This window comes from Heliangelus exortis, chromosome W (genome assembly GCF_036169615.1).
Source record: "Heliangelus exortis chromosome W, bHelExo1.hap1, whole genome shotgun sequence".
NCBI lineage: Eukaryota > Metazoa > Chordata > Aves > Apodiformes > Trochilidae > Heliangelus > Heliangelus exortis.
This window is the reverse complement of record NC_092453.1, coordinates 584,140-600,970: the sequence shown is the minus strand read 5'-3', so window position 1 is coordinate 600,970 and position 16,831 is coordinate 584,140. Positions and strand designations below refer to the sequence as shown.

The 16,831-nt window shown below is 37.9% G+C and overlaps 1 protein-coding gene across 2 annotated transcripts in view; it reads left to right on the top strand.

The window, feature by feature from the left end:
• LOC139789117 (ceramide transfer protein-like) overlaps positions 1 to 16,312 on the top strand; it is a 220,094-nt gene extending 203,782 nt beyond the window's left edge. The window contains exons 11-17 of one of the 2 annotated variants that reach the window (XM_071729641.1): positions 4,103 to 4,198; positions 4,790 to 4,922; positions 5,035 to 5,105; positions 6,191 to 6,319; positions 8,659 to 8,788; positions 12,061 to 12,197; positions 13,374 to 16,312. In XM_071729641.1, coding sequence (XP_071585742.1) covers positions 4,103 to 4,198; positions 4,790 to 4,922; positions 5,035 to 5,105; positions 6,191 to 6,319; positions 8,659 to 8,788; positions 12,061 to 12,188 — 687 coding nt within the window. In that variant the 3' untranslated portion in view covers positions 12,189 to 12,197; positions 13,374 to 16,312. The remainder of the gene's footprint in view (positions 1 to 4,102; positions 4,199 to 4,789; positions 4,923 to 5,034; positions 5,106 to 6,190; positions 6,320 to 8,658; positions 8,789 to 12,060; positions 12,198 to 13,373) is intronic. The other variant, XM_071729642.1, reaches the window with a different exon arrangement.
• The last annotated feature ends 519 nt before the right edge of the window (positions 16,313 to 16,831 follow it).

Here is a 16,831-nt window from a genome sequence, read left to right as displayed (position 1 = left end):
CGCTGACTTCATTATGTTGTTGCAAGACGATATCAGACCCTAGCCATAATTTTCCTCTTATCTGCTGGTTATGACATCTTTATGTTCTTGTGCAGGTGCTCACATTCCTTTGGTGCCTAGTTAGCCTTGTCAGTGTCTTATTTTAACAGGGCCTACACTTTTAATTATCTTCGAGATAGAAGTTAGTCTCGTTAGGGCCTTGTTTTGTTCACACTGTTTCAGTGGAAAAATTACATGTCTCAACTGCTTTGCTTAGCCCCACATTCACTTCTTACTCAGTTTAATTCTTTTCCTGAATTTTACTGGTTAGGAATACAAATTCATCAACATACATTACAACCAGATCCTTATTACAATAGTGCAAATTGGTCATAGAATCACAGAATTGTCTCAGTTGGATAAGACCTCTAAGATCACCACTGTCAATATCCCCTCCCCAATAAAATATATCAATATCTGTATCACCCACTAGAGCACAAGAGCATGTCCTGAAGTGCCTCATCTACACAGTTTTTAAATACTTCCAGGGATGGTGATTCCACAACCTCCCTAGGCAGTCAGTTCCAATGCTTAACTCTTGGTAAAGAAATTCTTCCTCATATCTAGTCTAAACCTCCCCTGGTGCAATTTCAGTCCATTTCCTCTAGTGCTATCATTGTTCACTTGAGAGAAGAGACCAGCACCCACCTCCCTACAACCTCCTTTCAGGAGAGCAATAAGGTCTCCTCTCAGCCTCCTCCTCTCCTAACTAAACATTTGCAGTTTTCTCAGCCTCTGCTCATAGGACTGGATGTAATTTCAAGTTAACTGATTGCAGAAACCTACTCCCTTCTGCCCCCTCCTTCCCCCATATTTTTCACCTGCTCTGGAGCTTCATTGCTAGTGAACAAGCAGGTGAAAGACAACTGAGAGATAACAAAGAGAAAAGCAGCACACCTTTTGGTGATAGCCTGCTCTGTACTTTATTCATAGGAAATTGGCCTCTGTCCACAGTCTGAGGATTTGGCTTTTGGAAAGACAAGCTAGTATCTGATTCTGAATAAATGGAACTTCATATCAAGAAATTTTCGGTATTAGTAAAAGGTCAAGTAGAAACTTGAATCTTTGTTTTTAAGACTGAGAAGTGTAAACGTATTCTGACGGGAGCTGGTTCTTCAGTGTGCCTTCAGAAAGACATTGATATGTCTCTGCCAATTGAGTGGGAGGTTGTGGGCTTAAAACACTGCAGATGTTTTGCAGATCACTTTCTCTTTTAATAGACTATCGGATTTTAAAATAGATTGAGCTGTTCTGAGGGCCTGTTCTGAACTGCCTAGTAAACATTCAGGCCAAGGCTGCATGGAATAGAGGTTGCAAGTATTTCTGTAGACCATTCCTGCAATCTGCCAGGAACACAGAGGAAATAATGTGGCCTCCTCAGTGGGAAAGGATCTGTGAATCTTGACTCTGTGCCTAATGTAATACCTGAAATAGGTGCAGGCTGACAGACCACTATCAACAAGTAGATCATGGTTTGGACAGGTAGTATGTACAATACAGTTGTATGCACCGCAATTACTCGGTCAAGTCTGTCGTTGCTTGTTAGCAAAAAACAGTATTCACTCTACTCTGAAAGTTGCAATGATGCCTCTCCTTCACCAAACCTAAGGGGAAGCTATCTGAAAGGAATGAAACTATCAGGAGAACAAAACTAAAAATGGCTTTGACATTTTCAGAGGCAATCAGGGGGCTAAATGCTGAACAGTTCCAAAGGCCTTAAACTGTTTGGATTGCACTCCTGTGGATGCCTCATTCTCTTCTTTCTTTGCTATTCCTCTCCCACTGCATTTAGCATAAAGCAAGCAGCAGCAAAACATAAGCCCAACATATAAAAGCCATTTTTGTCCTGAATAGATTAGGAGCTAGAGGAGAAGAAAGATAGGGACCTGAAGGTGTTGCAGGTAAAGTTTGGGAGCATGGCAAGGATTCCTTTTTGAAAGAAGTGTGACCTAGAGCTAGTAAATTGAATATTTAAATACCCCACATCCTTAAATACCCCACATTTATTTGTACATGGTACAAATAAAATTAATGCTTTAAATTAAAACAAAATAAAATCTTTCAATTCTATATCATGTCAGGAAAAGGTCATTTGCAGGGGGATGGTCTGAAAGCATCGACTATACCTCCGTGAGGACTCATCTTTGACTTCTGCGCCGAACCCCTAAGGTCGCCACCTCTCGCATCAGTCATTAATTATTCTTTAATTTTGTTTTATACTTCTACTACATGCTCATTCATATTTTATAGGTTATAAAGCCTAGTGTGCATATAAAATAGTTTTTTAAGTTGTGCAAAAACCACTTATAGGTTCAGGCTACTAATGTTGTGATTGCACACAGACTAATCTGTATGTTGGACAATTGACTAACCTTTGCTTGCGGTGCCTTTCCTTCTTAAAAAAAAGTTATTTCTAGTAATTTAAAAAAATAGTGTAAATTATACTGATGTATTTACTATGATGAGTTTTAGTAGTTCTCACCATTTAGATGGAAAAAGTTATTGTTTCCAGCACTTGTGAACATTACACAGCCATGGATAATTTATATTTTTGTCTCTATTTTAATTTGAGGGAGAGTGGGATTTGGAAATGGGGGGATGACACAAAAAAGCAGAAAAAAACTAGATTAAATAAAAAAATACATTTCCTTTCCTACCACTCACTTTCATGCACATTATTTGGAAAAAAAAAAAAAAAAAGGTGTTCACATAGCTCGATAAAAATGTATCAAATATTTGGCCTTTAAGAAAAGTGTGCAACTGTCTAGTTAAGTAATTTTTAAATGAGTATTTAATAATAATGTTTTTGGAATGTAAGCATTTCTGTTCTGGTTTTTTAGCTGGCAACTGTGCAAAGATGCCAATGAAACAGAATAGGCATACCTTGCTGTTACGATCCGAGTTATTATTTATATTTTGTTTGCGAGGAAAATTCAGCCACTACTCATAGATGACGCGTGAATTTACGAAAATAACCAGGCTTTATGATTTTAACAAGTTAAAAGGATTTATTTAGGATTTATACAATTAGTTACTTTGGAGAGGAGTCATTAAGAAGAGAAAAGAAGGAGAAAGTAATCAAGATGTTATCACCGTCCGCCGGCCCTGGCCTCTGGCTGTAGTCCGGTGCGTAGGGTCTGTTGCTCCTGCCGCTTCTCTGTCCCATAGCTGAAGCCGAAGTGCCGAGAGAGGGGGGGGGGAAGAAGAGCTGCGCACTTCTGCTTTTTCTCTTGGAGTTCTTATACAGCAGAAGGGGTTCTGTCTTTTCAAAAATCACTGGCACACAGACTTGCTAAAAATAACACCGATTCTGCCATCTCAAGAACTTCTCTTTTAATTATTATTATCTTTCAGTCCTTGGCACCCTGTTCAATTTATTACCTTTGTCTGGACCATGTACCAGGAGGCGACTGGATAAGCAGTCTTATCTCTAGGAGCTTGTCAAGCATGATATAAAACAGAAGCTAATTAAGTTTGGGGAAAAAATCTGTTAATTGAGGATGTTTGGTATATCTTAAAAAGAGCAGAAAAAATACTGATTCGAGAGACATATTTTGTATTTTCAAAGTGTTTACATCACTTGCTCATAACCGTTTCCTTCACTGCTGTTTCAATATGACTTTTGATATGCATTCATTTTTTTAGAGCTTGTTTCTCTCCCTCCCCTTTCTTTGTTTCACTTTTTAAATGCTCTTCAGTGAATATTGGTTTTCAAGTCTCTCAGTGCATTGCAATTCTATTTGGAGATATCTGAAGTAACTTCCTACATGATGTAATAACACTGTCTTGGGTAGAAATAGTGAGTTTTGACAGTTTAAAGCATATAAGGAAGGATAAGGAAGTATCCATAAAGAATTAATTTAGAAATTGAATCAAAATTGTGGCTTTTTACTGAAGGCCGAAAGTATCTGCTTGTTCCTAACCTGTGATAGAAGGCTCTGTTGTCGAAGTTCAGCTCCTGCACAGGTTTTAAAGTATTGACTTGTGGCTTCCAATACTGTACAGTCCTCTGCCCGTGAAGATGGAAGGAATGATTTAAAAATGTGTATTTTTTCCTTTAAAGGTGGAAGAGATGTTACAAAACCATATGACATATTCCTTGCAAGATGTTGGAGGAGATGCCAATTGGCAGCTAGTGGTAGAAGAAGGAGAAATGAAAGTAAGTATTTGGGTTTTTTCTTAATTGATATAAGATGATATGCTATGAAGCAGCTATTGTAATTCTCTCTAAATGCTATTACTCAGCAATTTATGCTGTTAAAACCTCTCTAAGAACAGCATTGTTTAGGTTGGGACTGGATTCCACAAGAGCTTCAGGTTTAATATATGTATTCATGCAAAATTATATGCAACTATTGCAATAGCTTCACCTCTGAAGATTCCTTTATCATTTTCTCCTACTTAAAACTTGGTATTAAAATGGTGTGTAAACTCAATGTATGAAAATATTATATGGCAGCAAGTTACTGTTGGCTACTTCACTGTGCTTGTATGCATTCTTGTGTATAGTGATAAATAAGGTAGCTTAATAATTTCTGGAGTATAGATTCTCAAAATACTGGTATTTTAATGCGAAGTGCCATGTAAGAATGTCTTCATTGGTAGTTACCAGAGAACACTCACACGGCAAATCATTAATGTGTTAGACTTCTAAGTAAGTTATTATCAAAGCTGATGGAACTAAACTATTAAAACATGAGTGGTTTTGACAATTTCTGTTCTGCATTTCTTTCTTTGCATTTGGCCATAGGTGTACAGAAGAGAGGTAGAAGAGAATGGAATAGTTTTAGATCCTTTGAAAGCAACACATGCCGTTAAAGGGGTGACAGGGCATGAAGTTTGCCACTATTTTTGGAATGTCGATGTTCGTAATGACTGGGAAAGTAAGGAAACAGTTATTAATCTTTGCATGTTTATCAGCAAACATTGTTTATAACAATGACCTAATATCTGTGCTTGTTTACTAATGGATTTTATTTTTCCCTCCTCTTTTAGCAACAATTGAAAATTTCCATGTTGTGGAAAATTTAGCTGATAATGCAATCATCATTTACCAGATGCATAAGGTAATAACACTTCACCTTTTTACACACCTTAATGAGACAATCAGGGGCATATGTGTTCTAATGTATTCTGAAATACTTGAATGTCTTAACAACTTAAAATACTGTACAAAACAGTTCAGAACAAGTTCTCTATTAAACTGCAACTTTGTCAATTTCTCTAACTTGACTTGATAGCATAATTGGTTGTATATGTGTCTTATAGAGCTTGTAATTACAAATGAGGACTGTTTTTAATCTTTAAGTATATCACTGCCAGTAAAGCAAGGTTCATATGAAGCAAACTGAAGCAATAAATTGACATTGACTACAAGGAATACCACTGTATCATATTCTTTATTGAAATAACGCAAGCTATTGTTGACCATGATTAGTTGACATAAGCATTTGCATTATGAGGTGGTATGATTGCTGATACAACATTTATTCTTTTAACTTCATTATGTTTTTTCATCCTAACCAGTTCTGATGTAGATTTACTAAAATGTTCATTTGTCTTATAACCCTATAACTGTAACCTAACAGGTTAAAAAAATTGGGAATGTACTGTACAAATTCATCTTTAATCTTGCATTATTCCATGTATTAGTATACTCAGATATTTAAGCAAATCTATTATTTTACAATTTTATTAGTAGTTACCTTAAAGCTAGCACAATAACAGACTCCTATTTTTTAATAAGGCAGTTGTGTTAACTGTATTGTGTTGTAGCAAAAGACAGACTTTTTCCCCCTATTGATTGTCAGGAAAATAGCATGTGTGGTTTTACTTTATTTTATCAGACACTTTGCTTCGGTTGCCTACTGAAAAAGTAATTGCATCTTGTCTCTCTTCCTTTCAAAGGTCTTAAACTTTTTCCTTAATTGTTTTTAAATGAAGTGTCAGTATATGACTTGACACACATCTGTACAACACATGTTCTGTTTCACTTTTGAAAATTGTATGAAATTATTAACTTGAAGAAACTTTTTGACTTAAATAACAAGACTGACCTGTTTTGCCTTGTTTGGTTTTTTCCTTTATCTAAGGATAATAAGTACTTAATTTGCAAAACTGGGAAAGCTTATATTCAGGTGTTTCTCTGCAGAGGGTGTGGCCAGCTTCTCAAAGGGATGTGCTGTATTTGTCTGTCATCAGAAAGATACCAGCATTCAGTGAAAATGATCCTGAAACATGGATTGTGTGCAATTTCTCTGTGGAACATGACAGTGCTCCTGTAAGTGTAATTGTCATTCTATAAATTTCTGCTTTTAAGATACCATGTTTCTATTATGTGGTGATGGTCTTGCAATACTACTGAAAGGGGGAGGGATATGCAAAAATATAGTTTGTTTAAACATGACATGATGAAGGCGTTCTGAGCCAGCCCTCATGAATCCCAGACCCTGGAGATAAGGAAAAAGGTCTGGAGAGAGGAAGACTTCTCCTTGTTAGAGGAGGACTGGGTTAGAGACCACTTGGCCAAACTGGACAACCATAAGTCCAAGGGCATAAATAGGATTCACCTGTGAGTGCTGAGAGAACTGACAGATGTTATTGCTGGGCCACTCTCCATCATCTTTGAAAGGTCCTGGAAAACAGGAGAGGTGCCTGAGGACTGGAGGAAGGCAAATATCACTACAGTCTTTGAAAAGGGCAAGAAGGATGACCCAGGAAACTACAGACCAGTTAGTTTCACTTCTGTCCCTGGAAAAGTGATGGAGCAAATCATTCTGGATGTCATATCTAAGCATGTAAAAGAAAAGAAAGTTCTTAGGACATCCATTCACCGAGATTAAATCATGCTTGAGCAATCTGATAGTCTTCTACAATGTCATAACTGTTTGGTTATATGAGGTGAGAGCAGCAGATGTAATCTACCTTGACTTCAGCAAGGCTTTTGACACTATCTCCCATAATATCCTCATTAAGAAACTCAGTAAGTGTGTGTTAGATGAGGGGACAGTGAAGTGGATTGAGAGCTTGGTTGCGTGACAGATCTCAGAGGGTGGTAATCAATAGAGTGGGGTCGAGTTGGAAGCCTGTAGCCAGCAGTGCCTGCAAGGGTTCAGTACTGGGCCTGGTCTTGTTTAACATATTCATCAATGACCTAGATGAGGGGACAGAGTGTACCTTCAGCAAGTTTTCTGATGACACAAAACTAGGAGCAGTGGCTGACACACTCTCAGAGGGCTATGCTGCTATTCAGTGTGACCTGGACAGACTGGAGAGTTGGGCAGAGAGGAACCTAATGAGGCTCAAAAAGGACAAGTGTAAGGTCCTGCACCTGGGGTGGAACAATCCCATGCATCAGTATAGGTTAGGGGGTGACCTGCTGGAAAGCAGTCCTGAGGAGAAGGATCTTGGAGTTCTGGTAGACAATAAGTTAACCATGAGCCAGTGTTGTGCCCTTGTGGCCAAGAAGGCCAATGGTATCCTGGGATGCATTAGGAAGAGTGTGGCCAGTAGGTCGAGGGAGGTCATCCTTCCCCTTTATTTTGCCCTGCTGAGGCCTGGAGAGAGTCTAGAGGAGGGCAACAAAGATGATTGGTGTGAAGAAAGGTTGAGAGATCCTGGGACTGTTTAGCCTGGATAGGAGAAGCCTGAGAGGAGACCTTATCAGTGTCTATCGATATCTAAAGGGTGAGTGTAAGGATGGAGCCAGACTCTTTTCAGTAGTGCCCAGCAATAGGACAAGGGGCAAAGAGCACAAGCTGGATCAATTAAGTTCAATTTAAACATGAGCAAAAACTTCTTTACTGTAAGGGTCACAAAGCACTGGAACAGGCTTCCCAGATAGGTGGTGGAGTCTCCTTCTCTGGAGACATTCAAAACCCGCCTGGATGCAAACCTGTGTAATGTGATCCAGGAGATCCTGCTCTAGCAGGTGGGTTGGACTAGATGATGTCTAGAGGTCCCTTCCCACTCCGATGATTCTGATTCTGTGATTCTGTGAAAAGCTCTCTTACCTTATCAAAACAGCTGGCAGATCTAAGCTGTTTCAGAAAAACTGAAGCAAAATTTCTGGAGTTGTGAAAACATTTTAAGAAACTGAGGTTACTTCATATGGAATCAAATCAGTAACTTCAGTATTGTCAGACATGGGAATAGGCTTTTTTAACTGTAGATATGCAATCTGTTAAACCTCTAGCTTAAACAGTTCTGCCTTGGTTCTGTGAGATAGTAACAATTATTGTTTTCTTTGAAGTATTTCTGTGCTGATTGCTATGCCATTGCCTGCTTACAAGGGCAAAGTTACTAACTGATATTTGTAAATACTGATTAGTTATTCTTTAGACGTCTCCTTACTTGTCACAGTAATTGAAATAATTCACTGTATTAAATGTCAGAAACCTGACATTCAAGCATTTGTTTAACCCTTTCCCTATTCTTTATGTACATTTCATTCATATTCATGCTACATCCATGTAGTGCTAGAATGCAAACTCCCCAAAACACAACTTTTGGAGTGTCTTAAATTTTTTACTAAAGTAAAATTTTAGCATTCAAGTATGCTGACATAAACTTGGTTTGAAGCTTACACTTTTTTTTTTGTTTTGTTTCTTTGGGGGGCAGCTGAACAATTGTTGTGTCCGCGCCAAAATAAATATTGCTATGATTTGTCAGACATTAGTAAGCCCGCCAGATGGGAATAAGGAAATAAGCAGGGACAATATCCTGTGCAAGATTACATACGTAGCTAATGGTAAGTAAATTTTTTCAGTATGACATATATAATATATGTTAATTCTGGGGAGCTGAATACTTGCAATAAAGGTTGATTCAGTTTTCTGTTGAATTTATATATAGTATCACATTGTGGTCTTCATGGTCAAAAAGACATGAATTAATGTGCTACATCAGTCAGTGAATGGGATCTTTCGTTGTGTAGTTTTCTGTGAAGAATAAATTAATGTGTAGCACAATCCTAGGGACAGAACCTTGGAGTGGTAGGAGGGTGGGCAGAAGAAATGTCTACAACTGAAATGACTTAGCATAAGCTACTATTTTCAGTAATAGTCTTGGATTTTTTATTTGTGTATTGCTGTCAATTTTTCCTGTATTTCCTCTATTAAATCCTGTACAACAAATACTATATTATGTTAAACTCTAGGGTAAGCTGCTTTGTTTCCTTTTTAGAAGTTTCCCTAGTTTTTTTCTTCAGTTTTCTAGTGGCAATTTCAGAGACATGGTGGGACAGCTCACATGAATGGAATGTGGTCATGGACGGTTATGTCCTTTTTAGGAAAGACAGGGTAGCAAGGCAAGGTGGGGGAGTTGCTCTTTACATAAGAGCAACTTGAATGTATTGAGTTCTGTCCAGGGGTGGATGAGGAGCAAGTTGAGAGTTTGTGGGTTAGAATTAAGGGGTTAATGTGGATAATGTGGGTGATACTGTGGTGAGTGTCTATTACAGGCCACCTGATCAGAATAAGGAAGTAGATGAGGCCTTCTACAGGCAGCTGGTAGCAGCCTTGCAATCACAGGCCCAGGTTCTCATGGGAGACTTTACGCAGATATTTGCTGGGAGGCCTACTCAGCAGCCATTCACAGTCCAGGAGGTTCCTCCAGTGCATTGATGATAACTTCTTGATGCAGTTGGTAGAGGAGCCAACTAGGAGTGGAGCATTGCTGGATCTTGTCCTAACCAACGAGGAGGGCCTGGTTGAAGCAGTGAAGGTTGAGGGGACCCTTGGGTGCAGTGACCATGAGATGGTGGAGTTGAGGATCTTATGTGATAGAAACAGGATTCCAAGTAGAATCACAACCCTGAACTTTGGAAAGGCCAACTTTGCCCTCTTTAAAATAATTCCTGTGTGAAATCCTATGGGACAGGGTACTAGAAGGTAAAGGAGCCTAAGATGGATGGTTAACATTCAAGGACCACTTCCTCTGAGCTCAAGACTGGTGCATACCAATAGGATGGAAATCAAGAAAGGGAACTAGGAGACCAGTATGGTTAAACAGGGAGCTTAATAATTAATAGGTAAACTCAAATGGAAGAAGAGAACCTACAGATTGTGGAAGGCAGGACTGGCCACTTGGGAGGAATATAAGGCTGTTGTCCGAGAATGCAGAGAGGCAACTAGGAAAGCTAAAGCCTCCTTGGAATTAAACCTTGCAAGAGAGCTTAAGGACAACAGGAAGGGCTTCTTTAAATACGTAGCAGATAAAACTAACACTAGAGGCAATGTAGGCCCACTGCTGAATGAGGTGGGTGCCGTGGTGACAGAGGATACAAAGAAGATGGAATTGCTGAATGCGTTCTTTGCCTCTGTGTATACTGCTGGAGGGTGTCCTCAGGAGCCCCAGACCCCTAAGGCCGCTGAGGAAGTCAGGGTAAAAGATGAGTTTGCCTTGGTTGATGAGGACTGGGTTAAGGATCAGTTAATGAGGCTGGACATCCATAAATCCATGGGTCCAGATGGGATGCACCCACGGGTGCTGAGGGAACTGGCAGATGTCATTACTAGGCCACTTTCCATCATCTCTGGTGCTGTCTCCAGGCACATCAAGGATGAGGCTTATCAGGAGCAGTCAACATGGCTTTACTAAAGGGAGTCATGTCTGGCCAATCTGATAGCCTTCTATGAGGATGTAACTAGGTGGATAGATAATGGCAGAGCAGTAGACATAGTTTATCTTGATTTCAGGAAGGCATTTGACACCATCTCCCACAGCATCCTTGGAGCTAAACTGAAGAAGTGTGGTCTGGATGATCAGGTGGTGAGGTGGATCAGGAGCTGGTTGATGGATAGAAGCCAAAAAATTGTAGTTAATGGGATGGAGTCTAGTTGGAAGTCTGTTTCTAGTGGAGTCCCTCAAGGGTCAGTACTGGGACCAGTACTATTCAATATATTCATTGATGACCTGGATGAGGGAGTAGAGTGTACTATCAGCAAGTTTGCTGATGGCACAAAACTGTGTGGAGTGGCTGACAACCCAGAAGGCTGTGCTGCCATTCAGAGGGACCCGGACAGACTGGAGAGTCAGGCAGGGAGAAATTCAATGAATTACAACAAGGGCAAGTGTAAAGTCTTGCATCTGGAAAAGAATATCCCCAGGTACCAGTTTAGGTTGGGGACTGAGCTGTTGGAGAGCAGCATAGAGGAAAGGGATCTGGGGGTGCTGGTGGATGGAAGGATGACCATGAGCCAACAATGTGCCCTTGTGGCCAAGAAGGCCAATCGCATCCTAGGGTGCATTAGAAAGGGTGTGGTTAGTAGGTCGAGAGAGGTTCTCCTCCCCCTCTACTCTGCCCTGGTGAGGCCGCATGTGGAATATTGTGTCCATTTTCCTTTCCTGGAGACATTCAAACCCCTCCTGGACCTGTTCCTGTGTGACCTCCTGTAGGTGACCCTGCTCTGGCAGGGGGGTTGGACTAGATGATCTTTCGAAGTCCCTTCAGACCCCAAACTTCCTATGATTCTATGATTCCCAATTATTTAAAAAATACATTTTTGTTGACAAATTCTAAACTGTGATTATATAGGAAGTGTCTGCTTTTTCAGCAAAGTACTTGACCTGTGAATTTAAGCATATTTTAGAATCAGTTCAAATTTTGTTTCAGGTGCTTTAAAAATAATTTGTAAAACATTCACTGTATAGCAATACTGCAAACAAATGCAGCAGTTATTGAAAAGTTACGAGTGAATTCTATTTTCTCTGAAATAAGAAGTAACGAGTCTCTTTTTCTGTTGTTTCTTGGAAGTACTTAAAGAATATCATCTTTCATTTGGGCATTCACCAGAGAACACATCATGTTTAAAATTTTCTAAATAGTGACATCATAGAACTGGACTGAATTACAGTATTTAGTAGGATGTGCTACAATACAAGCTGTAAGGGTGTACATTCTGATGATTATTCTTTCCTGTTACTTCAGAAAGAGTTGCAGGAATACAAACTTAAATTTTCTTTTCTAGCTTTTAGCAGATGTGCTGTATTTTCAGTGTCTGGCTTCCTGTCTACTTCTAGTAAACCCAGGAGGATGGGCACCAGCATCAGTATTACGGGCAGTGGCAAAACGAGAATATCCGAAATTCTTGAAGCGTTTTACGTCATATGTGCAAGAGAAAACAACAGGAAAGCCTATTTTATTCTAGTATTAGCAGGTATACATTCATATTTTTTTAATTCTTGATTCACTGTTGTAAATATTTAAGGCCAAATAGAAGTATGCAATCTAGAAATGTCTTATAATTAGCATGAATTCAGTTCTTAGTTTTAATATATGTATGCAATATACTTTTTAAAACATGCATATAACTCGTGTGTATTATAATGAAAAATAAGGGCTTCACAAGTTGTCAAGCATTAGTTTTTGTAGACTTTTACTAGTTTGTCTTGCAAGTTTTTGCATGCATGTTTAATTTATGTAGAAGTATAAAAGGATGAACTATTTATTCTCAGCTATCACAGGCATTTTACACTTGTTCTAAATAGAATACATACTGAAGTTTCTTTAGAGTCTCATGATATTTTGATATCTTATATCCTGGTTATAATTGCATATCTGATAGAATATTATGAAGGTCAAAGTATTCTTTTATATTGACAGAATAGTTTAGAGATAAGATTTCCATTAATGTAACTTTTCTGACAAACCAGTATCAAATACTGGAGTATTTAAAAGACTGTGACTTAAAATTTAAGTCTTTCTGATGAGCCTAAGAAAGAAAAGGGATTTACAGATGCTTTCTGAAGTTAATGGATGTATTTTAATGGCATAGGTCAGTGGGCTAATCTAAAATTATTTTAATGTTTAAATGATGATGTGACGTTAGAAAATAATTTATCACTTTTGGGGGTGTCTGAATCTGTCAGATGTAAGCCTTTGTGCTAAGTAAGGCTTTGCTTAATTTTTGTTAGTGTAGACTCTTGCCATGTACTTCATTACATATAACTGTAGTGTGAAACCACCAAATTTCAGCTACAAAGTAGCATTTGGTAGCTTGATTATTAGAGTATGATTTGAAAATTAGCTTGTATCACTTTTCTATGCATGACATAGGCTACCTCTATTTTAGGTTCTATTTATTATGTCAGACTTCAGAAGTCTTAGTAGTTTGATCCTGCTTTAACAGGTATCCCTGTAATGATTAACATTTCAAATTGAATATTGTTAGAGAACTAGTGTAGGTGAACCATTTAAAACATGGCTGCCATGATCCATAAGTTAAAACATGACAATAGCAGTGCTGATACTATTTAAGGGGTTTAACAAGTTCTTGTTTTCCTATTAGTGTTAAAAATTTTCAGTACTGTATTTTGTCTTTGCTTACCTGCAGTGATCAGAACAAGACTGGGTGAGCATTCCATGTTGAACTGACCATGCGTAGAGCACTCCATGCTGGAATGAAGTATCTAGTCTTTTTATGGCTGATGTTCTAGGCTTTCTATACTTAAGTAAAGAAGTGTTGTGACACCATGAGGCTGAATATTTAACACTAGCTGTCTCCTAAATTTTCTTGCAGAATCGGTGTGTAATTATAAATGGTATTGATAAAATGTATATGGTTCTTTTATTTGCTTGCTTTAGAAGAGGAAGAATGTGCACAACATGGAATCACCCACATGGGTTACTGCTTTAGAGAACTTGCAGAATTTCACGGACAACATTCCTAAGATACTCATGTGGATTTTGTGCATGTCTAAAAAGCACAAAAGACAAATGCACATATAGCATACCATATGTGCTTTATATACACAAAAATCTGTGGTATTTTGGAAGGGAGAGAGTGAGTTCAGTAAAGTCTAGATGACTTATTGGCAGGTTTTGTTTTGCTTTGTATAATCATAGCTAATTGCTGCTTGTTTCTATAACGAATCATCTTGTTATATAATATGTTAGTTAATAATTGAGGGCTGTCAATATCCTTAGTACATTGACTTTTGTCTTACTCCTATGAAGATCTTTGGCTCTGAAGGAGTAAGAGATTGAAAAGCTTTTTTTTTCCAGATATCTTTATATTTCTATTGCATTTTTTAGTCATGTAATATGTGCTACAGAATTTTTATTAAACATAATCCAGAAATTTCTAAGATTCTGTATGAGAGGGCAAGACATAGCCTGAATGCGAGAAGTCACCTGTCCATGGTATATGTGGACTGCTTTCTTGCATGATATCTGGGGCTTTCCCAAAGCAGTGAGAAAGTACACTATAATAATTTATTGAAGTAATTTGGACTACATAGAACAATGTTCCCAGTCTAGAATGAGTATGAAGACATCATTTTTAGATCCTGCACTTGTTTTCCTCATCTTAATAAAGCCATGCTATGATGTTTGTGTAGAAAATGAGTTGCAATGATATTTGCCTCTTGATTGAAAAAAAAAACCCATTAGAGCTATAAGGATGTGCCACTCTTATTGGATAGTTCCCTCTAGTTGCTGTGAGAATTTAAATGTCAGATATTTGCCTGCCTTGAATTCTGGAGATGCTCATTGAGAGCACTCTGGCAGACTGACTTTGAGGTCTTTTATTCATGTCCTGTAGCTGGAAACTCTTCAGAGACGGGTGTTTCACTGACCTGTGTATCTCAAGAAAGAAGTTTCATATATATACATTTTTTTTTTCCAAAAGAAAGCTGAAAGTCTTATTTGATAAGATTATAGAAGGTACTGGAAAGAAATAAAAAATAGTACCTTAATGGAGATATGGTGAATGATTAAATTTTATCTTCACAGTGTTGAAAAAACAACTTTATCTGTCCATTTCTATAGAGATGAAATCATACATAACACACAATTACACATGCATTTAGATTTAATGCTCCATAACTCTTCCCTTTTTATTTGCCTTTTTCTAATGATGTGCATGGAATATGCCTTATTACAGTTATTCTTTTAATTTGAATATGTAAAAAGTGCCTATATGTTAATGCTAGTAAGGCAAATAAGATGAAAATTTGTACATGTTTACTATATCACCAGTGAACATTATATACAGTGACGTTACAAAAAAAAATCTTATCTCAAATGTACTGCATCATTTTACAGTCAACCAAGCAATGGTTCATTACACCATAGCCACTGGTGGGAATGCAAAAAAAAAAAAAATCCAACATGTAAAGATTTTTAACTCCTTACTTGCCATTTCTGGTAACGGTTGAACACAAGCTAGTAACTTTATTAATTTAACTGGATTTATTTTACAAGGCTTTATTTTCAATGGTATGGAAATTTTACAAAGCAGTATAGAAATCTTGCATAATTAGTTACATTTGCACTAAATGTGATGTACTTTTGCAATTTATTCTGTAAATAAAATTAAACTACAGATGCTATTTGTAAAGAATATTTTACTTTTAGATAAAGGCATTGATACTTCACTACAGCTTGCCCTGCCCAGTCAGAGTTGTAAATGGCTTCTTAAAGAATGAGGAAGGATTTAAAAGACTGAGAAATAGCTATTAATTGACCTCTTTAAAAACAAATGAAAAGGGGCAGCTCTTTATTGCCCTCTCAGATTGTCCATATGCAAGTAGCCACTAGGTCTTTTCTTCCAGAAGAGATTTTCCTTTTATGTTTTTTTAAAATTTCCCCTGTCTCTTGACCATACCCTTCTTTATAGTCACTGCCATATATCTGTGCACTCCAAGTTCTCCCTGTTAATGGACCTATAGTATTTACACAGCTGAGGTCCTTGCAGAAGCAGCCCATTACTCTAGAACAGCTGTTTTTTATAAGCTGAACCAATTTGAAAGGCCAAGAACACAGCTATCTTCTCTATCAGATATCATTCAGTGAATATCTGTGTCCATTTTGATAATTTGGATGTTGCTGAACTAGATCTGAAAGGAAATTACTTGGTAGAACTTGTATTGGGAATGAGGATGAGAGATGGTAATTGTTATCCTGTCTGAGAATCTGAACATGTTATTTTGACAAATTTATCTGAAAAATGTGATGTACTTTAGGGAAAAAAAAATTACCTTTTACTTAATTGCACTGAAATGTCATATCTGAAGTTGTGCAGATTCACTTTAATCAGTTTTCCACCTGTATTTTATCAAGTTGTACAGATAACTGTATTTTAATTGCCACTGTTCATCTACAGACTCAAAACATGAATCATGTTTTTGAGTACCTTGAGTGTGTAGAGTGTAACTGTTCTATCATAGCTTTATGATCCTAATGATAAGTTTTAAAAATATAAAAGGAGTTGTCTCTTTTGTGTTACAATCACAAACTTTAAACTGGGATTTAAAAGTGAAAAGTATTAAAAAATATAAGAAAAATACTGGTTTCTAGTTATTTTTAACTTTCAGTGATTTGGAGAAACTTATTTTTAAATAGTTATCTTTTAACCTACTTTTAGATCATATATAAAGTTATACAATATAATTGTCTTGGGTTAGTGCAGTGGTGTTTTGGAAGCAGGGGGGCAACAGGGGTGGCTCCTGTGAGAAGCTGCTGGAAGCTCCCCAGTTCCAATGCCAACCCTGCCTCTGGCCAAAGTTGAACAAATATGAGAAGCTGGAAGTGCCTCTGCCAGTAACATATTAAAGAAAAAGAAAACAAAACTAGAAAAAAAAAAACCAAGCCAACAACCTGCAGAGGAGAGGAGGAGATGAGAACAATGCCAGAGAAAAGACACCAAGGTCAGTGAGGAAAGAGGGAGAGAAGGTGCCCAAGCAGAGATTTCCCCACAGCCTGTGGTGAGATGGCAGGCTGTCCCCCTACAACCCATGGAGGAGCACAGTGGAGCAGTCCCTGAAGGACCACAGTGGGGTAAATGTGGAT